Source organism: Lipophrys pholis (assembly GCF_963383615.2).
Source record: "Lipophrys pholis genome assembly, chromosome: 8".
NCBI classification, from domain to species: Eukaryota; Metazoa; Chordata; class Actinopteri; order Blenniiformes; family Blenniidae; genus Lipophrys; species Lipophrys pholis.
This window is the reverse complement of record NC_137630.1, coordinates 991,323-1,013,868: the sequence shown is the minus strand read 5'-3', so window position 1 is coordinate 1,013,868 and position 22,546 is coordinate 991,323. Positions and strand designations below refer to the sequence as shown.

Genomic DNA, 22,546 nt, shown 5'->3' with positions numbered 1-22,546 from the left:
TGACTGAGGCTCCTCCACAGTGTGACTGAAGCTCCCCACAGTGTGACTGAGGCTCCTCCACAGTGTGACTGAGGCTCCTCCACAGTGTGACTGAAGCTCCTCCACAGTGTGACTGAGGCTCCTCCACAGTGTGACTGAGGCTCCTCCACAGTGTGACTGAGGCTCCTCCACAGTGTGACTGAAGCTCCTCCACAGTGTGACTGAAGCTCCCCACAGTGTGACTGAAGCTCCCCACAGTGTGACTGAGGCTCCTCCACAGTGTGACTGAGGCTCCTCCACAGTGTGCATGAGATTCCTCCACAGTATGAACAGTGTGACTGAGGCTCCTCCACAGTATGAATAGTGTGACCGAAGGTCCTCCACAGTGTGAATAGTATGACTGAGGCTCCTCCACAGTGTGAATAGTATGACTGAGGCTCCTCCACAGTGTGAATAGTGTGACCGAAGGTCCTCCACAGTGTGAATAGTATGACTGAGGCTCCTCCACAGTGTGAATAGTGTGACCGAAGGTCCTCCACAGTGTGAATAGTATGACTGAGGCTCCTCCACAGTGTGAACAGTGAGTCTGAGATCAGACTGTCTCTTCATGAAGATCCAGAGGATCAATCCTAATGTGGCCAGCAGAGGGAGGCGGGGCCACAAACCAGGACAGGTAGATTCATTCAAGGTAGGTAAAGAGAGACAACTGATCACCAGCTGATCACCAGCTGATCACCAGCTGATCACCAGCTGATCACCAGCTGATCACCAGCTGATCACCAGTCATCTATAAACTGTTTATGAACTAAACAGGTCCTGAAAGGTGCTGCGCTGCTTCCCACATAAACTCTGTGTCTATTAAATCAAGTTCACCAGATGGTGAGGTGGTGAATTGAAACAGATGGTGAACTGAACTAGGTAGTGACTTCAACCAGGTAGTGAACTGAACCAGGTGGTGAATTGAACCAGGTGGTGAGGTAGTGAACTGAACCAGGTGGTGAGGTGGTGAATTGAACCAGGTGGTGAATTGAACCAGGTGGTGAATTGAACCAGGTGGTGAGGTGGTGAATTGAACCAGGTGGTGAATGAACCAGGTGGTGAACTGAACCAGGTGGTGAGGTGGTGAATGAACCAGGTGGTGAACTGAACCAGGTGGTGAGGTAGTGAACTGAACCAGGTGGTGAGGTGGTGAATGAACCAGGTGGTGAACTGAACCAGGTGGTGAGGTGGTGAATGAACCAGGTGGTGAACTGAACCAGGTGGTGAGGTGGTGAATGAACCAGGTGGTGAATGAACCAGGTGGTGAGGTAGTGAACTCAACCAGGTGGTGAGCTGAACCAGTTTCATCTCATACATTTAATGTGTTCGTATATCAGACTCATTGATCCATGTAATCAATACAGCTGAGCTGCAGTGTTCTAGATGTTTCTATGGTGAGCTGTTACTACTGAACCAGCAGCTCCACGATCAATACAATTGATTGATAATTAATGATACAGTGGAAATAACTGGTCAGAGACCCGAGCAGCAGGGTGGAGGGTCAGAGACCCGAGCAGCAGGGTGGAGGGTCAGAGACCCGGGCCGTAGGGTGGAGGGTCAGAGACCCGAGCAGCAGGGTGGAGGGTCAGAGAGCCGAACATCAAGGTGGAGGGTCAGAGAGCCGAGCAGCAGGGTGGAGGGTCAGAGACCCGAGCAGCAGGGTGGAGGGTCAGAGAGCTGAGCAGCAGGGTGGAGGGTCAGAGAGCAGAACATCAAGGTGGAGGGTCAGAGAGCCGAGCAGCAGGGTGGAGGGTCAGAGAGCTGAGCAGCAGGGTGTGGAGGGTCAGAGACCCGGGCCGTAGGGTGGAGGGTCAGAGAGCTGAACAGCAGGGTGGAGGGTCAGAGAGCCGAACAGCAAGGTGGAGGGTCAGAGAGTCGAGCAGCAGGGTGGAGGGTCAGAGACCCGAGCAGCAGGGTGGAGGGTCAGAGAGCTGAGCAGCAGGGTGGAGGGTCAGAGAGTCGAGCAGCAGGGTGGAGGGTCAGAGAGCCGAGCTGCAGGGTGGAGGGTCAGAGACCCGGGCCGTAGGGTGGAGGGTCAGAGAGCCGAGCAGCAGGGTGGAGGGTCAGAGAGTCGAGCAGTAGGGTGGAGGGTCAGAGACCCGGGCCGTAGGGTGGAGGGTCAGAGAGCCGAACAGCAAGGTGGAGGGTCAGAGAGTCGAGCAGCAGGGTGGAGGGTCAGAGACCCGAGCAGCAGGGTGGAGGGTCAGAGAGCTGAGCAGCAGGGTGGAGGGTCAGAGAGCCGAGCTGCAGGGTGGAGGGTCAGAGACCCGGGCCGTAGGGTGGAGGGTCAGAGAGCCGAGCAGCAGGGTGGAGGGTCAGAGAGCCGAGCTGCAGGGTGGAGGGTCAGAGACCCGGGCCGTAGGGTGGAGGGTCAGAGAGCCGAGCAGCAGGGTGGAGGGTCAGAGAGTCGAGCAGTAGGGTGGAGGGTCAGAGACCCGGGCCGTAGGGTGGAGGGTCAGAGAGCCGAACAGCAAGGTGGAGGGTCAGAGAGTCGAGCAGCAAGGTGGAGGGTCAGAGACCCGAGCAGCAGGGTGTGCAGAACTTTGCTTCTACTGACTCGTCTGTAAAGGTTTCAGCAGTATCCTGACGATTGTAGGACGTAGTTTGGAGCAGAATGTAGGACGTAGTTTGAAGCAGATTGTAGGACGTAGTTTGGAGCAGAATGTAGGACGTAGTTTGGAGCAGAATGTAGGACGTAGTTTGAAGCAGAATGTAGGACGTAGTTTGAAGCAGAATGTAGGACGTAGTTTGAAGCAGAATAGATGAATTAAAAGATCTTATGTAAATCTTGTTTTTGTCTCACAGAGAATGATGTGTCGTTTTGCAGTATGATTTTCCTGTGTCAGCACTTTTGGAACCTTCAGTATCTGGAGTACAGGGTGGTTCTCAAAACAATTCAGCCTTTAAGAAACGATCCCCGACTTCGTGGTGAGACAAACTCCTGGATGCTGCTGAAGACATTGTCTCTTCTCGCAGGAATAATGTAATAACATTCTCTAAGTTTTTAATGTTTCAGTCTGATTCTTGTGTCTCCTGAGGTTCCAGGAACGTCTCCTGACGGCCTCTGTGGGCTGAGAGCGATGGTCCTGATTGGTCAGTCAGCCAGAACATTGTGACCAGTGGCTGTCTCTTCAGACTGTCCATGTGTTTATGTTTTTCTGGACTTTGGCGTTCAGCAGTCCACCGAGCTCAGCTTGCAGGAGACGGCTGTGCTGGCCAGCCTCCGCTACGCTGTGAGAGCTGGACCTGGGACAGCTGGACATGGGACAGCTGGACCTGGGACAGCTGGACATGGGACGGCTGGACCTGGGACAGCTGGACCTGGGACGGCTGGACCTGGGACAGCTGGACCTGGGACGGCTGCCGTCTTCCTCTTCTTTCTACGGGCAGAGCTGCATCAGCTCTCCAGTAGCCAGCATGGACACCTTGAGCCTGACGGTGGACCTGAGCTGGACACTCTGAGGACTGAACTGCTGGGAGCTGCTGAGGTGAGGACCTGCGGGGTGTCTCGTCTCCGCCGCTTCACGGGGGACTAACTAACTGGCTGGGAGTCCGGGTGACGTGTCGGCTCACCTGGACCCGGCGAAGCTTTTGCTCACCTTTCCTGGACGCCTCCCGGGCAGATGAAAATGGCCGCTGCGCTCGCCGCCCTGCGAATCCCACCTCGTCCTCACTGTTGTGTCTTCCTGTGAAGGGAAGATGCTGCTTACTTAATCCCGTCTGGGATTTTTACATCCATGTTGTTTCCACTCTTACTTTTGATCCGGAGGGACGAGAAGCTGAAACTTCTCCGGGAGTTTGGAGTCAGCTGATCCATGTTCTGAGGAGAGACAGAGAGGACATCAAAAGTCTCCAGAGACACATCCTTTCAGTGACACGTTGGGGGTAAATCAGTCTGCTGTGAGGGTAAATCAGTCTTCTGTGGGGGTAAATCAGTCTTCTGTGGGGGTAAATCAGTCTGCTGTGAGGGTAAATCAATCTGCTGAGGGTAAATCAATCTGCTGTGAGGGTAAATCAGTCTGCTGTGGGGGTAAATCAATCTGCTGAGGGTAAATCAGTCTTCCGTGGGGGTAAATCAGTCTGCTGTGAGGGTAAATCAATCTGCTGTGGGGGTAAATCAGTCTGCTGTGAGGGTAAATCAGTCTGCTGTGGGGGTAAATCAATCTGCTGAGGGTAAATCAGTCTGCTGTGAGGGTAAATCAGTCTGCTGTGAGGGTAAATCAGTCTGCTGTGAGGGTAAATCAATCTGCTGTGGGGGTAAATCAGTCTGCTGTGGGGGTAAATCAGTCTTCTGTGGGGGTAAATCAGTCTGCTGTGGGGGTAAATCAGTCTTCTGTGGGGGTAAATCAGTCTGCTGTGGGGGTAAATCAGTCTTCTGTGGGGGTAAATCAATCTTTTGAAGTCCAGGTGCCGTAGCATCACTCGGACTGAGCAGCAGCAGAGTAACTCGGACTGAGCAGCAGCAGAGTAACTCGGACTGAGCAGCAGCAGAGTAACTCGGACTGAGCAGCAGCAGAGTAACTCGGACTGAGCAGCAGCAGAGTAACTCGGACTGAGCAGCAGCAGAGTAACTCGGACTGAGCAGCAGCAGAGTGACTCGGACTGAGCAGCAGCAGAGTAACTCGGACTGAGCAGCAGAATCGTTAGTAAAGTGAGAGACTTGAACTAACAAAGGAAACGACTCACCTCAACGTGTTTAACCTTCACATTCACTTCAGCTGATCTTCGATCTCTGACACCTGATGTAATGGATTTCTTCTGAGAGACGTTCTTCTTCACACCACCTGCAGCTGCGTGTGTGTGTGAGTGTGTTTGTGTGTGTGTGAGTGTGTTTGTGTGTGTGTGTGTGTGTGTGTGTGAGTGTGTGACTGCTGTGAAACAGCAAGTGCGACTCTATATCAGGAAGTGCTGCTGTTAAACTGTGACGTTGATGGACTTTAGTCAGGCTGGGATTTCCTCTTTCAATGTTGCATCAAAGAAAAACAATATGGGTGTGTGTGTGTGTGTGTGTGTGTGTGTGTGTGTGTGTGTGTGTGTGTGTGTGTGTGTGTGTGTGTGTGTGTGTGTGTGTGTGTGTGTGTGTGTGTGTGTGTGTGTGTGTGTGTGTGTGTGTGTGTTAAACCTGTTCATCAGCTTTTCAAACCAGTTAGTCGAGGTTTCATTTATTTTTGTAACGACATTAAAGCAACAGTCAGACACACTTTGGACTGACTGGCTGTTGGTTCTCCTCCTCTGAACCTGGTTCTGCAGGTTCTCCTCCTCTGAACCTGGTTCTGCAGGTTCTCCTCCTCTGACTCTGATTCTGCAGGTTCTCCTCCTCTGACTCTGATATTGCAGGTTCTCCTCCTCTGAACCTGGTTCTGCAGCTTTCTCTTCCTTTAAGTCTGGTTCTAGAAGTTTCTCCTCTGAGTCTGGTTCTGCAGATTTCTCCTGCTCTGAGCCTGGTTCTGTAGGTTTCTCCTGCTCTGAGCCTGGTTCTACAGGTTCTCCTCTGAGTCTGGTTCTGCAGGTTCTCCTCCTCTGACTCTGATTCTGCAGAATCTCCTCCTCTGAACCTGGTTCTGCAGGTTCTCCTCCTCTGAACCTGGTTCTGCAGCTTTCTCCTCCTTTAAGTCTGGTTCTAGAAGTTTCTCCTCCTCTGAGTCTGGTTCTGCAGATTTCTCCTGCTCTGAGCCTGGTTCTGTAGGTTTCTCCTGCTCTGAGCCTGGTTCTACAGGTTCTCCTCTGAGTCTGGTTCTGCAGGTTTCTTCCTACTTTGACTCTGGTTCTGCAGGTTCTCCTCCCTTGAGCCTGGTTCTGCAGATTTATCCACCTCTGGGTCTGATTCTGCAGGTTCCTCCTCTGAGTCTGGTTCTGCAGGTTTCACCGCCTCTGACCCTGGTTCTGGTTTCTCCTCCTCTGGGTCTGGTTCTGCAGGTTATTATTTGGGTCTGGTTCTGCAGATTTCTTCTCCTCTGAGTCTGGTTCTGCAGGTTTCTTCTCCTCTGAGTCTGGTGCTGCAGGTTCTTCTTCCTCTGGGTCTGGTTCTGCAGGTTTCTCCTCCTCTGAGTTTGGTGCTGCAGGTTCTTCTTCCTCTGGGTCTGGTACTGCAGGTTCTCCTCCCCTGAGCCTGATTCTGCAGGTTCCTCTTCCTCTGGGTCTGGTTCTGCAGGTTTCTCCTCCTCTGAGTTTGGTGCTGCAGGTTTCTCTTCCTCTGGGTCTGGTACTGCAGGTTCTCCTCCCCTGAGCCTGATTCTGCAGATGTCTCCTCCGCTGGGTCTGATTCTACTGGTTCCTCCTCTGGATCTGGTTCTGCAGGTTTCTCCTCCTCTGAGTCTGGTGCTGCAGGTTCCTCTTCCTCTGGGTCTGGTTCTGCAGGTTTCTTCACCTCTGGGTTTGAAGAAGACGCTCTGGAGAAGAGAAGACTCCACCTACATGGTCCAAAGACATCTAAATACCCTAGAGGGTCCAAGAGTTCCCCTCCCTCATCCACAGACATTACAGGGAGTCCTAGTATTGTCCAGGTGAACTTCTGGAAATTACTCCAGTAGATATCTTAAATAGCTGCTTGTCAGTATTTGTGCAGGAGACTGTAGACTGTAAATGTGTTCAGTAAGTATTTGTCAGTATTTGTACAGGAGACTGTAGACTGTAAATATGTTCAGTAAGTATTTGTCAGTATTTGTACAGGAGACTGTAGACTGTAAATATGTTCAGTAAGTACTTGTCAGTATTTGTACAGGAGACTGTAGACTGTAAATGTGTTCAGTAAGTACTTGTCAGTATTTGTACAGGAGACTGTAGACTGTAAATATGTTCAGTAAGTACTTGTCAGTATTTGTACAGGAGACTGGAGACTGTAAATGTGTTCAGTAAGTACTTGTCAGTATTTGTACAGGAGACTGTAGACTGTAAATGTGTTCAGTAAGTACTTGTCAGTATTTGTACAGGAGACTGTAGACTGTAAATATGTTCAGTAAGTACTTGTCAGTATTTGTACAGGAGACTGGAGACTGTAAATGTGTTCAGTAAGTACTTGTCAGTATTTGTACAGGAGACTGGAGACTGTAAATGTGTTCAGTAAGTACTTGTCAGTATTTGTACAGGAGACTGGAGACTGTAAATATGTTCAGTAAGTACTTGTCAGTATTTGTACAGGAGACTGTAGACTGTAAATATGTTCAGTAAGTATTTGTCAGTATTTGTACAGGAGACCGGAGACTGTAAATGTGTTCAGTAAGTACTTGTCAGTATTTGTACAGGAGACTGTAGACTGTAAATGTGTTCAGTAAGTACTTGTCAGTATTTGTACAGGAGACTGTAGACTGTAAATGTGTTCAGTAAGTACTTGTCAGTATTTGTACAGGAGACTGGAGACTGTAAATGTGTTCAGTAAGTACTTGTCAGTATTTGTACAGGAGACTGAAGACTGTAAATATGTTCAGTAAGTACTTGTCAGTATTGGTACAGGAGACTGGAGACTGTAAATATGTTCAGTAAGTACTTGTCAGTATTTGTACAGGAGACTGGAGACTGTAAATATGTTCAGTAAGTACTTGTCAGTATTGGTACAGGAGACTGGAGACTGTAAATATGTTCAGTAAGTACTTGTCAGTATTTGTACAGGAGACTGAAGACTGTAAATATGTTCAGTAAGTACTTGTCAGTATTTGTACAGGAGACTGGAGACTGTAAATATGTTCAGTAAGTACTTGTCAGTATTTGTACAGGAGACTGACAAGCCTGAACAAGATGCTGCTGGATCTGCTGGAGAGAGGATGTGAGGAAGACCAGGCTGAATGTGGACCTGTTCCTCTCATGTCGGAGGCCATGGCCATCAGAATGTATGTAATCTATTACATTACATTACATAATTAAGGAGGTCTGGTGGTGTCATGTTCTTGTGTTTAACTTGAAAATGTACTTTTCTTTTAGGATTTCACTACTTGTCATATACTGTTCATTAATACTTCCATATCTGAATTACTGTGTCGAGGTTTGGGGAAACACCTCCGACCGTTGGGCACACTCCAGAAATATCAGACTGGTACAGGGTTCCAGGACCGTCGGACTGGTACAGGGTTCCAGGACCGTCGGACTGGTTCAGGGTTCCAGGACCGTCGGACTGGTTCAGGGGACTGGTTCAGGGCTCCAGGACCGTCGGACTGGTTCAGGGCTCCAGGACCGTCGGACTGGTTCAGGGCTCCAGGACTGTTGGACTGGTTCAGAGGACTGGTTCAGGGCTCCAGGACCGTCGGACTGGTACAGGGTTCCAGGACCGTCGGACTGGTTCAGGGTTCCAGGACCGTCGGACTGGTTCAGAGGACTGGTTCAGGGCTCCAGGACCGTCGGACTGGTTCAGGGCTCCAGGACCGTCGGACTGGTTCAGGGCTCCAGGACCGTCGGACTGGTTCAGAGGACTGGTTCAGGGCTCCAGGACCGTCGGACTGGTTCAGGGCTCCAGGACCGTCGGACTGGTTCAGGGCTCCAGGACCGTCGGACTGGTTCAGGGTTCCAGGACCGTCGGACTGATTCAGGGCTCCAGGACCGTCGGACTGGTTCAGGGTTCCAGGACCGTCGGACTGGTTCAGAGGACTGGTTCAGGGCTCCAGGACCGTCGGACTGGTTCAGGGCTCCAGGACCGTCGGACTGGTTCAGGGTTCCAGGACCACACTTATGCTTGATTTATTAATTCCAGCTTCTACAACGTCCACTTCTGGTAGAATTGGAAACCGCTAGATTAAAGTACAAAGTTAGAAACAAGCAAGGAAGTTTTTACTGATAGAAAGAAGGAAGTTTGATTACAGGAGGAATCTGGACTTCAGAACCAAGAGAGGACGACCAGCAGGGAGACGACCAGCAGAGAGAGGACCAGCAGAGAGACGACCAGCAGGAAGAGGACCAGCAGGGAGACAACCAGCAGAGAGAGGACCAGCAGAGAGAGGACCAGCAGGGAGACGACCAGCAGAGAGAGGACCAGCAGAGAGACGACCAGCAGGGAGACGACCAGCAGAGAGAGGACCAGCAGAGAGACGACCAGCAGGAAGAGGACCAGCAGGGAGACAACCAGCAGAGAGAGGACCAGCAGAGAGAGGACCAGCAGAGAGAGGACCAGCAGGGAGACGACCAGCAGAGAGAGGACCAGCAGAGAGACGACCAGCAGAGAGACGACCAGCAGGAAGAGGACCAGCAGGGAGACAACCAGCAGGGAGACGACCAGCAGAGAGAGGACCAGCAGGGAGACAACCAGCAGGAAGAGGACCAGCAGGGAGACAACCAGCAGAGAGAGGACCAGCAGAGAGAGGACCAGCAGAGAGAGGACCAGCAGGGAGACAACCAGCAGAGAGAGGACCAGCAGAGAGAGGACCAGCAGGGAGACAACCAGCAGAGAGAGGACCAGCAGAGAGAGGACCAGCAGAGAGAGGACCAGCAGAGAGAGGACCAGCAGAAAGACGACCGGCAGGGAGACGACCAGCAGAGAGAGGACCAGCAGAGAGACGACCAGCAGAGAGACGACCAGCAGGAAGAGGACCAACAGGGAGACAACCAGCAGAGAGAGGACCAGCAGAGAGACGACCAGCAGAGAGACGACCAGCAGGAAGAGGACCAGCAGGGAGACAACCAGCAGAGAGAGGACCAGCAGGAAGAGGACCAGCAGAAAGACGACCAGCAGGGAGACGACCAGCAGAGAGAAGACCAGCAGGGAGACGACCAGCAGAAAGAAGACCAGCAGGGAGACGACCAGCAGAGAGAGGACCAGCAGAGAGAGGACCAGCAGAGAGAGGACCAGCAGAAAGACGACCAGCAGGGAGATGACCAGCAGAGAGAGGACCAGCAGAGAGACGACCAGCAGGAAGACGACCAGCAGAGAGAGGACCAGCAGGAAGACGACCAGCAGGGAGACGACCAGCAGAAAGACGACCAGCAGGGAGACAACCAGCAGGGAGACGACCAGCAGAGAGACGACCAGCAGGAAGAGGACCAGCAGAGAGACGACCAGTAGAGAGACGACCAGCAGGAAGACGACCAGCAGGGAGACGACCAGCAGGAAGAGTACCAGCAGAGAGACGACCAGCAGAGATACGACCAGCAGGGAGACGACCAGCAGAGAGACGACCAGCAGAGAGACGACCAGCAGGAAGGCGACCAGCAGGGAGACGACCAGCAGGGAGACGACCAGCAGGGAGACGACCAGCAGGGAGACGACCAGCAGGAAGAGGACCAGGTTTCTCTCTGGTTTCTCTCTAATTTCTCTGGTTTCTCTCTGGTTTCTCTGGTTTCTCTGGTTTCTCTCTGGTTTCTCTCTGGTTTCTCTCTAGTTTCTCTGGTTTCTCTCTAGTTTCTCTGGTTTCTCTCTGGTTTTTCTCTGGTTTCTCTATGGTTTCTCTCTGGTTTCTCTCTGGTTTCTCTCTAGTTTCTCTGGTTTCTATCTAGTTTCTCTGGTTTCTCTCTGGTTTCTCTCTGGTTTCTCTGGTTTCTCTCTGGTTTCTCTCTAGTTTCTCTGGTTTCTCTCTGGTTTCTCTCTGGTTTCTCTGGTTTCTCTCTGCTTTCTCTGGTTTCTCTCTGGTTTCTCTCTGGTTTCTCTCTGGTTTCTCTGGTTTCTCTCTGGTTTCTCTCTAGTTTCTCTGGTTTCTCTCTGGTTTCTCTCTAGTTTCTCTGGTTTCTCTCTGGTTTCTCTCTGCTTTCTCTCTGGTTTCTCTCTGGTTTCTCTCTAGTTTCTCTGGTTTCTCTCTGGATTCTCTATGGTTTCTCTCTGGTTTCTCTGGTCTCTCTCTGGTTTCTCTGGTTTCTCTGGTTTCTCTCTGGTTTCTCTGGTTTCTCTCTGGTTTCTCTCTAGTTTCTCTGGTTTCTCTCTAGTTTCTCTGGTTTCTCTCTGGATTCTCTATGGTTTCTCTCTAGTTTCTCTGGTTTCTCTCTGGTTTCTCTCTGGTTTCTCTCTGGTTTCTCTCTAGTTTCTCTCTAGTTGCTCTGGTTTCTCTCTGGTTTCTCTGCTTTCTCTAGTTTCTCTGGTTTCTCTCTGGTTTTTCTCTGCTTTATCTGGTTTCTCTCTGGTTTCTCTCTAGTTTCTCTGGTTTCTCTCTGGTTTCTCTCTAGTTTCTCTCTGGTTTCTCTCTAGTTGCTCTGGTTTCTCTCTGGTTTCTCTGCTTTCTCTAGTTTCTCTGGTTTCTCTCTAGTTTCTCTCTGCTTTATCTGGTTTCTCTCTGGTTTCTCTCTAGTTTCTCTGGTTTCTCTCTGGATTCTCTCTGGTTTCTCTCTGGTTTCTATCTGGTTTCTCTGGTTTCCCTCTGGTTTCTCTCTGATTTATCTGGTTTCTCTGGTTTCTCTCTGGTTTCTCTCTAGTTTCTCTGGTTTCTCTCTGGATTCTCTCTGGTTTCTATCTGGTTTCTCTGGTTTCTCTGGTTTCTCTGGTTTCTCTCTGGTTTCTCTCTGGATTCTCTATGGTTTCTCTCTGGTTTCTCTGGTTTCTCTCTGGTTTCTTTCTAGTTTCTCTGGTTTCTCTCTGGTTTCTCTCTGGATTCTCTATGGTTTCTCTCTGGTTTCTCTGGTTTCTCTGGTTTCTCTGGTTTCTCTATGGTTTCTCTCTGGTTTCTCTGGTTTCTCTCTGGTTTCTCTCTAGTTTCTCTCTGGTTTCTCTCTGCTTTATCTGGTTTCTCTCTGGTTTCTCTCTGGTTTCTCTCTAGTTTCTCTGGTTTCTCTCTGGTTTCCCTCTGGTTTCTCTCTGATTTATCTGGTTTCTCTGGTTTTTCTCTGGTTTCTCTCTGGTCTTTCTCTGGTTTCTCTCTGGTTTATCTGGTTTCTCTCTGATTTATCTGGTTTCTCTGGTTTTTCTCTGGTTTCTCTCTGGTCTTTCTCTGGTTTCTCTCTGGTTTCTCTGGTTTCTCTCTGGTTTCTCTCTAGTTTCTCTCTGGTTTCTCTCTAGTTTCTCTTTAGTTGCTCTGGTTTCTCTCTGGTTTCTCTCTGCTTTATCTGGTTTCTCTCTGGTTTCTCTCTGGTTTCTCTCTAGTTTCTCTGGTTTCTCTCTGGTTTCCCTCTGGTTTCTCTCTGATTTATCTGGTTTCTCTGGTTTTTCTCTGGTTTCTCTCTGGTTTTTCTCTAGTTTCTCTCTTGTCACTCTGGTCTCTCTCTTGTTTCTCTGGTTTCTCTCTGGTTTCTCTCTGCTTTCTCTGGTTTCTCTCTGGTTTTTCTCTGCTTTCTCTGGTTTCTCTCTAGTTTCTCTGGTTTCTCTCTGGATTCTCTATGGTTTCTCTCTGATTTATCTGGTTTCTCTGGTTTCTCTCTGGTTTCTCTCTAGTTTCTCTCTGGTTTCTCTCTAGTTTCTCTCTAGTTTCTCTGGTTTCTCTCTGCTTTATCTGGTTTCTCTCTGGATTCTCTATGGTTTCTCTGGTTTCTCTCTGGTTTCTTTCTAGTTTCTCTGGTTTCTCTCTGGTTTCTCTCTGGATTCTCTCTGGTTTCTCTCTGGTTTCTCTGCTTTCTCTGCTTTATCTGGTTTCTCTCTGGTTTCTCTCTAGTTTCTCTGGTTTCTCTCTGGTTTCTCTCTGGTTTCTCTGGTTTCCCTCTGGTTTCTCTCTGATTTATCTGGTTTCTCTGGTTTTTCTCTGGTTTCTCTCTGGTTTCTCTCTGGTTTCTCTGGTTTCTCTGGTTTCTCTCTAGTTTCTCTGGTTTCTCTCTGGATTCTCTATGGTTTCTCTCTGGTTTCTCTGGTTTCTCTCTGATTTATCTGGTTTCTCTGGTTTTTCTCTTGTCTCTCTGGTTTCTCTCTGGTCTTTCTCTGGTTTATCTGGTTTCTCTCTGATTTATCTGGTTTTTCTCTTGTCACTCTGGTCTCTCTCTTGTTTCTCTGGTTTCTCTCGAGTTTCTCTCTAGTTTCTCTGGTTTCTCTCTGCATTCTCTATGGTTTCTCTCTGATTTATCTGGTTTCTCTGATTTATCTGATTTATCTGGTTTCTCTTTTGTATCTCTGGTTTCTCTCTGGTCTCTCTCGAGTTTCTCTCTGCTTTATCTGGTTTCTCTCTGGTTTCTCTCTGGTTTCTCTCTAGTTTCTCTGGTTTCTCTCTGGTTTCTCTCTGGTTTCTCTGGTTTCTCTGCTTTCTCTGGTTTCTCTGCTTTCTCTGGTTTCTCTCTGGTTTCTCTCTAGTTTCTCTGGTTTCTCTGGTTTCTCTATGGTTTCTCTCTGGTTTCTCTGGTTTCTCTCTGGTTTCTCTCTGGTTTCTCTGTAGTTTCTCTCTAGTTGCTCTGGTTTCTCTCTGGGTTCTCTGCTTTCTCTAGTTTCTCTGGTTTCTCTCTGGTTTCTCTGGTTTCTCTCTGGTTTCTCTGGTTTTTCTCTGGTTTCTCTCTGGTCTTTCTCTGGTTTCTCTCTGGTTTCTCTGGTTTCTCTCTGATTTATCTGGTTTTTCTCCAGTTTCTCTCTTTTCACTCTGGTCTCTCTCTGGTTTCTCTGGTTTCTCTCTGGTTTCTTTCTAGTTTATCTGGTTTCTCTCTGGTTTCTCTCTGCTTTATCTGTTTTCTCTCTGGATTCTCTATGGTTTCTCTCTGGTTTCTCTGGTTTCTCTCTGGTTTCTTTCTAGTTTCTCTGGTTTCTCTCTAGTTTCTCTTTCTCTGGTTTCTCTCTGGTTTCTCTCTGGTTTCTCTCTAGTTTCTCTGGTTTTTCTCTGGTTTCTCTGGTTTCTCTCTGGATTCTCTATGGTTTCTCTCTGGTTTATCTGTTTTCTCTGGTTTTTCTCTTGTCTCTCTGGTTTCTCTCTGATTTATCTGGTTTTTCTCTTGTCACTCTGGTCTCTCTCTTGTTTCTCTGGTTTCTCTCGAGTTTCTCTCTGGTTTCCCTCTGGTTTCTCTCTGGTTTATCTGGTTTCTCTCTGGTTTCTCTCGAGTTTCTCTCTGCTTTATCTGGTTTCTCAGGTTTCTCTCTTGTCTCTCTGGTTAATCTTGTTTCTCTGGTTTCTCTCGAGTTTCTCTCTGCTTTATCTGGTTTCTCAGGTTTCTCTCTTGTCTCTCTGGTTAATCTTGTTTCTCTCTGGTTTCTTTGGTTTCAAAGCTGATCAGCTGATGCAGGTTTGAGTTAGAAACGGTAAAATTGTGTGCTTACAGAATTTTATTGAAACATTTTGTTAAAAACAGTGACGATGATGATGATGATGATGATGATGATGATGATGATGATGATGATGATGGCGACAATGATGAGACAGCTGAACTGTGCTGCCCTCTGCTGGAAATGAACATGAGGAAGCAGCTGCTTGATCAGCTGCTTCTGAGATTTCATCCCAACATCACATGTGAAGGGTTAGGTTTAACTCAACTGCCCCAAAAAAGCAGATATTTGCCCCTGCCATGTTATTGCCCCGACAGTGTGTAGCTGTTGCACCAACACAGAGCAACACACAGCGTCCAGACAGGAAGTGAAGAACAACGCAGTGTTCAAAGGAGACAAAGAAAAACAGTGGAATGAAACGAGCGAAGGAGCGGAGAGTCGCTCTCCAGCAGGACGAACCAAACATGACCGACACGATTGGTTTGGTCTGAGCTGCCGTCTCCAGAGAAACTCTACACATTGTTAAAACATCCTCCAGCGTCAACATGAGTCACTGTTGGCTCTCATCCTGTCATCCACTCATCCTGTCATCCACTCATCCTGTCATCCACTCATCCTGTCATCCACTCATCCTGTCATCCACTCATCCACTCATCCTCTCATCCACTCATCCTGTCAGCCACTCATCCTGTCATCCACTCATCCTCTCATCCTGTCATCCACTCATCCTCTCATCCTGTCATCCTCTCATCCTCTCATCCTGTCATCCTCTCATCCTGTCATCCACTCATCCTGTCATCCACTCATCCTCTCATCCTGTCATCCTCTCATCCTGTCAGCCACTCATCCTCTCATCCTGTCATCCACTCATCCTCTCATCCTGTCATCCACTCATCCTCTCATCCACTCATCCTGTCATCCACTCATCCTGTCATCCTGTCATCCACTCATCCTCTCATCCACTCATCCTCTCATCCTGTCATCCACTCATCCTGTCATCCACTCATCCTCTCATCCTGTCAGCCACTCATCCTCTCATCCACTCATCCTGTCATCCACTCATCCTGTCATCCACTCATCCTGTCATCCTCTCATCCACTCATCATGTCATCCACTCATCCTGTCTTCCTCTCATCCTGTCATCCACTCATCATGTCATCCACTCATCCTGTCATCCACTCATCCTGTCATCCACTCATCCTCTCATCCACTCATCATGTCATCCATCCTGTCATCCTCTCATCCTGTCATCCACTCATCATGTCATCCACTCATGTCATCCACTCATCCTGTCATCCTCTCATCCTGTCATCCACTCATCATGTCATCCATCCTGTCATCCTCTCATCCTGTCATCCACTCATCATGTCATCCATCCTGTCATCCTCTCATCCTGTCATCCACTCATCATGTCATCCACTCATCCTGTCATCCACTCATCCTGTCATCCACTCATCCTGTCATCCTCTCATCCTGTCATCCTCTCATCCACTCATCATCTCATCCACTCATCCTGTCATCCTCTCATCCACTCATCCTCTCATCCTGTCATCCACTCATCCTGTCATCCACTCATCCTCGTCCAGGTCCAGGACCAGGACCAGGTCCAGGTCCAGGTCCTGGTCCTGGGGACCGACACTACAGTTTGTTGACAGCAGCTTGGTTCTGTTGCAGTCTGGCCTTCATCTGGGCGATCTTCTCCTGTTGAGCCAGTGCCTTGAAGTCAAACTGGGGTGATGATGATGATGATGATGAGGCAGTGGCCCCTGGACCTACAGACTGGCCCGGGCTGCTTCCCTCGGCCTTGCTGCTGTGGCTCCGAGCCTCTTGGCCATCGCTGATGGTCGCATCCTGCTGAGTCGGCGCATCCTGCTGACCTCCTGCAGTTCGGCTGCTGCGCTGCAGCTCAGGCCTGGAGTCACCCAGCACCTCCTGGTGGACAAAGCACATTGTGTCAAGCAGCTGGTACCTACAGCTGGACCGGTGAAGGTCCAGCAGAGTCTGGTACTGCTTGGACAGGAGGTTGAGCATTAAAGTGCACCGGAGACCTCTGCAGCTGGATTTGGACCACAGTCTAGGATCTGGAGCTGGACCACAGTCCAGGATCTGGAGCTGGACCACAGTCAAGGATCTGGAGTTGGACCACAGTCCTGCTCTGGTCATGAAGATGAGCTCAGTAGTGAGCAGGTCATTCCAGAGACAATGAACTGTCGTCATTTCATCTGTTGTGATAAACAGTAAGACACCAGAGAGACTCTGTCTCTTCACGTCCTGATCTGGTCTGAACCATGGAAATCATTAGCATTAGCGTTAGCATTAGCATTAGCATTAGCGTTAGCGTTAGCCCCAGTCAGGTTGATTCTGTTGTAGATGGAGCCTTGATTCTATTGATCCTCTGAAGATAAACCAACAACTCTGAGGTTAGCTCTATGGTAGAACCAACAACTCTGAGGTTAGCTCTATGGTAGAACCAACAACTCTGAGGTTAGCTCTATGGTAGAACCAACAACTCTGAGGTTAGCTCTATGGTAGAACCAATAACTCTGAGGTTAGCTCTATGGTAGAACCAACAACTCTGAGGTTAGCTCTATGGTAGAACCAATAACTCTGAGGTTAGCTCTATGGTAGAACCAACAACTCTGAGGTTAGCTCTATGGTAGAACCAATAACTCTGAGGTTAGCTCTATGGTAGAACCAAAACTCTGAGGTTAGCTCTATGGTAGAACCAACAACTCTGAGGTTAGCTCTATGGTAGAACCAACAACTCTGAGGTTAGCTCTATGGTAGAACCAATAACTCTGAGGTTAGCTCTATGGTAGAACCAAAACTCTGAGGTTAGCTCTATGGTAGAACCAATAGCTCTGAGGTTAGCTCTATGGTAGAACCAACAACTCTGAGGTTAGCTCTATGGTAGAACCAATAGCTCTGAGGTTAGCTCTATGGTAGAACCAACAACTCTGAGGTTAGCTCTATGGTAGAACCAATAGCTCTGAGGTTAGCTCTATGGTAGAACCAACAACTCTGAGGTTAGCTCTATGGTAGAACCAACAACTCTGAGGTTAGCTCTATGGTAGAACCAATAGCTCTGAGGTTAGCTCTATGGTAGAACCAACAACTCTGAGGTTAGCTCTATGGTAGAACCAACAACTCTGAGGTTAGCTCTATGGTAGAACCAATAGCTCTGAGGTTAGCTCTATGGTAGAACCAACAACTCTGAGGTTAGCTCTATGGTAGAACCAATAGCTCTGAGGTTAGCTCTATGGTAGAACCAACAACTCTGAGGTTAGCTCTATGGTAGAACCAACAACCCTGAAGTTAGCTCTATGGTAGAACCAACAACCCTGAAGTTAGCTCTATGGTAGAACCAACAACTCTGAGGTTAGCTCTATGGTAGAACCAACAACCCTGAAGTTAGCTCTATGGTAGAACCAACAACCCTGAGGAGAATTTAGTCGAATAAAGGCCTCATCATGATGAGGAAAACATCTTGTTGAGGTCTGAGGGATCAGGCTGCAGGTCCATATGGTCCTTCAGGTCCCGGCAGTGACACCAGTGCGATCCAGATCTTACCTCTCTCTGGCTTGTTGACGACACATCAGACGATGAAGTCGGGACCGCCGGCGACGCCAGCCTGGATCTGTGGTGTCGGATCTGCCTCTTGATGGACAGGTAGATGTTTCCGCGGTAGAGGATGACGGCGGCCCTGCAGCCCGGCAGGACAGCAGCTGGCAGCCCCTCGTGGGGGTCAGGGGGGGTCAGCCTTCCGGGGTTGACACCACGCAGTAGGTTGTAGGCGGTGCGGTTCGGAGACACGATGGACATCTGGAGAGGAGCCTGCAGGGCGCCAACCCGGGAGCTCAGGGCAAAGCTCAGCTTCTCGGGGGCAGCGCCCGCCACTCGCTGACCTCGCATCCGCAACACCACCGGGCAGATCGACGTGACTTCAGGAGGGGGGGAGGGGCCACTGGAGCCGTCGTGACGGGGGCGCTGGAGGTCGATACGCCTCCGCACCGACCGTGGTAAACTGTTCAGAGGGACGGTCGTCACCTCGGCCTCCACCGGGACGAAGATCTGCAGCTTGTCCAGGACGTCCATGACCTGCAGGACCATTAGCATTAGCATTATTGGAGACCTGCCTGCCCACACAGCATTAGCATTAGCATTCCTATTAGCACCTGTCTCGTCATGGCTTCCCCCTCCTCTCCTCCTAATGTCAGATGTTTAGCTCCACCTCCACCTCAGTTACTGACTCGGGGACCTGTGACCTGGAGCTTTACTGTAGCACTTGAGGCGAGGCTGAGTCAGCTTGAGGAACGTCTCCTCTCTGTCCAGCTTAGGGCTAGCCCTGTAGCTAGTAGCCCCCCGCCAGGTTTAGCTGGAGCGGAGCGTTCTAGCTTAGCAGCGCAGGTAGCTGCTAACTCTAGCCCCCCCTCAGTGGCCCCCGAGCAGCCGGGGGAACAGGGCGGTTGGGTGACTGCCAGGGGTAAACGTAGCAGCAAGAAGTCTACCGGACACCCCCGCTACACCCCGCAGGCCTCCGTCAGTGTCTCCAATATGTTTGCCCCACTCAGCAGCACGCTGGTTGAGAAGGACACGCTGGTTATTGGCTCCTCAATAGTGAGACACGTTAACCTAGGACAACCAGCGGCCACAGTTAGCTGCCTGCCTGGGGCCAGAGCAGGCGACATTGAGTCCCAGCTAAAGCTAATGACCAAGAGTAAACAGAGATTTAAAGGGATTATAATCCACTGCGGTAGAAACGACGTTCGCCTGAAGAAGTCTGAGGTCCTCAAAGCTAACGTAGAGTCAGTGTGCACATACGCGCGGACCATTTCAGACGAAGTAGTTTTCTCTGGCCCCCTCCCAAACCTCATCAGGGACCAGATGTTTAGCCTCATCTTTTAACCGCTGGCTGTCAGGGTGGTGTCCCAGTAACTCGGTAGGCTTCATTAATAACTGGAAGTCCTTCTGGGGCAAGCCTGGTCTCATCAGGAGGGACGGCATCCATCCCACGTTGGATGGAGCGTACCTCTTATCTAGAAACAAAGTTAAAAGCTTAGCTCCTCCATCCTGACGTAGCAGAGTGGGGACCAGGCAACAGAGTCGCAGTCCTACACGCCTCTCTGAGTTTCCCTCTGGGCAGTCACCAACCATAGCTAACTTAGTTAAACATCCCATAGAGACTGTGTCTATCCCTCGGACCACCACAAGTATAAAACTATCTAAACCTAGGAAAATAACTTCTAATGACTACAAAAACTTCATCCGTATCAAGTGTGAAACTAGACAAAATCAAGACAAACAAATGAGATGTGGTTTCCTAAACATGAGATCTTTATCATCCAAAGCTCTTCTAGTCAATGATCTGATAACCGAACACAACATTGATCTCTTTGGATGAACAGAAACCTGCTACGTAAAGATGAGTATGTTAGTCTAAATGAAGCCTCCCCTCCAAGTCATACTAACACTCAAATAGCTGGTGGAGGTGGTGGAGGAGGGTGGAGGCAGCCATCTAGAACTCTCACTTACTAATTAATATTAACCCAAAACCCAACTTTAGTTCTTTTGAGAGTCTGAGCATGACCATGCCACACCCGTCAAATAAAATAGTAAATTCTGTAGAATCTGTAATCATTTCTCGTCCTCCTGGACCTTCTTCAACTTTTCTAACTGAATTCTCTGAATTGTTGTCAGATGTAGCCCTGACTAAAGATAAGGTTATCATGGTAGGAGACTTCAATGTTCATGTTGACCTAGAAAATGATAGTTTCAGTGCAGCTTTAGATCTACACTTGACTCTCTAGGTTTCTCTCAGGTAGTAGACGGGCCTACCCATAAACATCTACACACCTTAGACCTTATTCTAACTTATGGTTTGAATATAGAGCATCTGACCATCTCTCCTCACTATGATTTCCTGTCAGATCACTTCTTAATAACCTTTGACTTTGTTCTAAATAGTTCTAACCCTCCGGTTAAAGCCGTGTTAACCAGGTCTCTCTCTGATAACATAGTAACTAAATTCAAGGAAAGAATTCCCTCTGCTATAGAATCAGTAGTGGATCTTCCTGACCCGTATACTGTTGCTAGCTCAGACATTGAATACCTAACAAACAGTCTGACAGATATGCTAAAAACAACGCTAGACGACATAGCTCCTCAAAAAATGAAACTGAAAAAACAGGAAAAGTCCTCCCCATGGTTTAACTCATCAACCCGCGAGCTTAAACAACGCTCCCGTAGATTAGAAAGAACTTGGCGTTCAACAAAAACAGAGCTAGATTATATAGCCTGGAAGGATAGCTTCAAAACTTATAAGAAAGCTCTGAGTAGAAGTAGAACTAATTACTACTCATCCTTAATAGAGGAAAACAAAAACAACCCTCGGTTTCTTTTCAGTACTGTAGCCAAACTGACCAAGAACCAAAATAATGTTGAGCCCACCATTCCTATCAATATATGTAGTGAGGACTTCATGAAGTTCTTTCAAAATAAAATGACAAGGCTTAGGGATAACATCCATCAAACCCTACCGTCCGTTAGCCCCATAACAGAGGAACTGGTTAAACCTAACAGTCATCTGGAATGCTTTCAGCAAATACAACTAGTCCAACTAAACTCCCTTATTTCTTCTGCTAAACCAACTACTAGCCTGTTGGACCCAATTCCTACTAGAATTCTGAAAGAGGCACTGCCACTAATCAATAATTCTATACTGGCAATTATTAACCAGTCTCTAACAATAGGCTATGTGCCCCAATCCTTTAAACTAGCAGTTATTAAACCTCTCATTAAGAAGCCAAACTTAGACACAAGCCTTCTCTCAAACTACAGGCCCATCTCCAACCTTCCTTTCCTGTCAAAGGTTCTGGAGCAAGTAGTGGCTAAACAACTCCAGGATTATCTGCAGGAGAATAATCTGTTAGAGGACCTTCAGTCCAGCTTCAGAATGAACCACAGTACAGAGACTGCTCTGCTAAAAGTTACTAATGACCTTCTAATGGCCTCAGATAGAGCTCTTCTATCTGCTTTACTTCTTCTGGACCTTAGTACTGCATTTGATACTGTCCATCATAATATACTCTTAAGGAGATTAGAAGATGCCGTCAGCATTAAAAACTTAGCCTTAAACTGGTTTAAATCATATTTATCTGACCGCTTTCAATTTGTTCATGTAAATAACAAATCTTCAATACATGAAGGGGTCCTGTGTGGAGTACCACAAGGCTCCGTCCTCGGACCCAGATTGTTTAATCTCTATATGTTACCACTCGGAAATATTATTAGGAAACACAGCATTAACTTTCATTGTTATGCAGATGATACTCAGCTCTATTTATCAGTTAAAGCCAATCAGGCCGACCAACTTGTTAAACTAGAGTCCTGCCTCAGGGACGTTAAGTCCTGGATGTCTATCAACTTCTTAATGCTCAACACATCCAAGACTGAGGTTCTAATCCTAGGTCCTAAAAAGCTCAGGGATTACTTTTCAGATAGTCTGATTACCTTAGATAATATTACCTTAACCTCTAACAGTGATATTAGGAACCTGGGTGTTATTTCTGATCAGGATCTGTCCTTTATGTCCCATGTTAAACATGTCTCCAGGACAGCCTTCTTCCATCTAAGGAATATTGCAAAAATGAGAAACTTCTTGTCCTTCAAAGATGCAGAACAAATGCTTCCTGCCTTTGTGACTTGAAGATGAGATGATTGTAACTCCCTAATGTCAGGATGTCCAAACTCCTCTGTTAGGATCTTCCAGCTAGAGCAGAACGCTGCTGCAGGTTTACTAACCAGAACTGGAAGAAGAGAGCACATCTCCCCAGTCTTAGCATCCTTACACTGGCTTCACATCAAATCTAGAATAGAATTCAACATCCTTCTGATCACATCTAAAACTCTTCATCACCAGGCTCCGTCCTATATGGAGAAACTTCTAGAAGGGTCTCACCCTCCACGAGCCCTTGGCTCTGAGGATGCAGGACTGTTGGTAATCCCTAAAGTCCTTCAAAGTAAAAGAGGAGGCAGGAGTTTCAGCCATATGGCTCCTTTACTCTGGAATCAACTAGCAGCCTCGGTCCGAAGGGCCCACACCATTAGTTTATTTAAGAGGAGACTAAAAAGCTTCCTCTTTGATAGAGCTTCTCATTAGGAATAAAATAGGAGCACTAAGTTGAGCTGCTCTAGGCCTAGACTGCTGAGGGGATTTCCTCTCTCCCGTTAAAGGGAGGAACTCTACATTTGGAGCTTCTGTTTCTTGTCTTTCTTTCTTTCTCTCCGTGTAACAACATTACTGGAGCCACCAGATCCTGACAGGAGGGGAGCAGGATCCAGGGGATCAGACCCAAGACTCCCAGAGTGGAGTTACCACGGTCCTACTACCCGACCCCCCCACAGCACCGGGACCCCCCCACAGCACCAGGACCCCCCCACAGCACCGGGACCCCCCCACAGCACCGGGACCCCCCCACAGCACCGGGACCCCCCCACAGCACCGGGACCCCCCCACAGCAC

The 22,546-nt window shown here is 48.6% G+C and overlaps 3 protein-coding genes across 7 annotated transcripts in view; 1 reads left to right on the top strand and 2 right to left on the bottom strand.

The window, feature by feature from the left end:
• Positions 1 to 5,133, bottom strand: part of dennd2da (DENN/MADD domain containing 2Da) — a 46,702-nt gene extending 41,569 nt beyond the window's left edge. Inside the window, exons 1-3 of one of the 5 annotated variants that reach the window (XM_080468901.1) lie at positions 4,705 to 5,133; positions 3,775 to 3,838; positions 3,618 to 3,704 (exon numbers count right to left, since the gene is read on the bottom strand). In XM_080468901.1, the coding sequence (XP_080325027.1) occupies positions 3,618 to 3,704; positions 3,775 to 3,835 (148 nt within the window). In that variant the 5' untranslated portion in view covers positions 3,836 to 3,838; positions 4,705 to 5,133. The remainder of the gene's footprint in view (positions 1 to 3,617; positions 3,705 to 3,774; positions 3,839 to 4,704) is intronic. The other 4 variants (XM_080468898.1, XM_080468903.1, XM_080468908.1 and 1 more) reach the window with 4 other exon arrangements.
• The window catches only part of tpx2 (TPX2 microtubule nucleation factor), a 475,192-nt gene that overhangs the window by 118,863 nt on the left and 333,783 nt on the right, over positions 1 to 22,546 (top strand). The window lies entirely within an intron of this gene.
• Positions 14,071 to 18,136, bottom strand: LOC308113601 (uncharacterized protein; the record flags this gene model as incomplete). Its single annotated transcript, XM_080469995.1, has 2 exons — positions 14,071 to 15,958; positions 17,597 to 18,136. The coding sequence occupies 2 exons, from the start codon at positions 18,134 to 18,136 to the stop codon at positions 15,665 to 15,667; spliced, it is 834 nt and encodes a 277-aa protein (XP_080326121.1). The 3' UTR covers positions 14,071 to 15,664.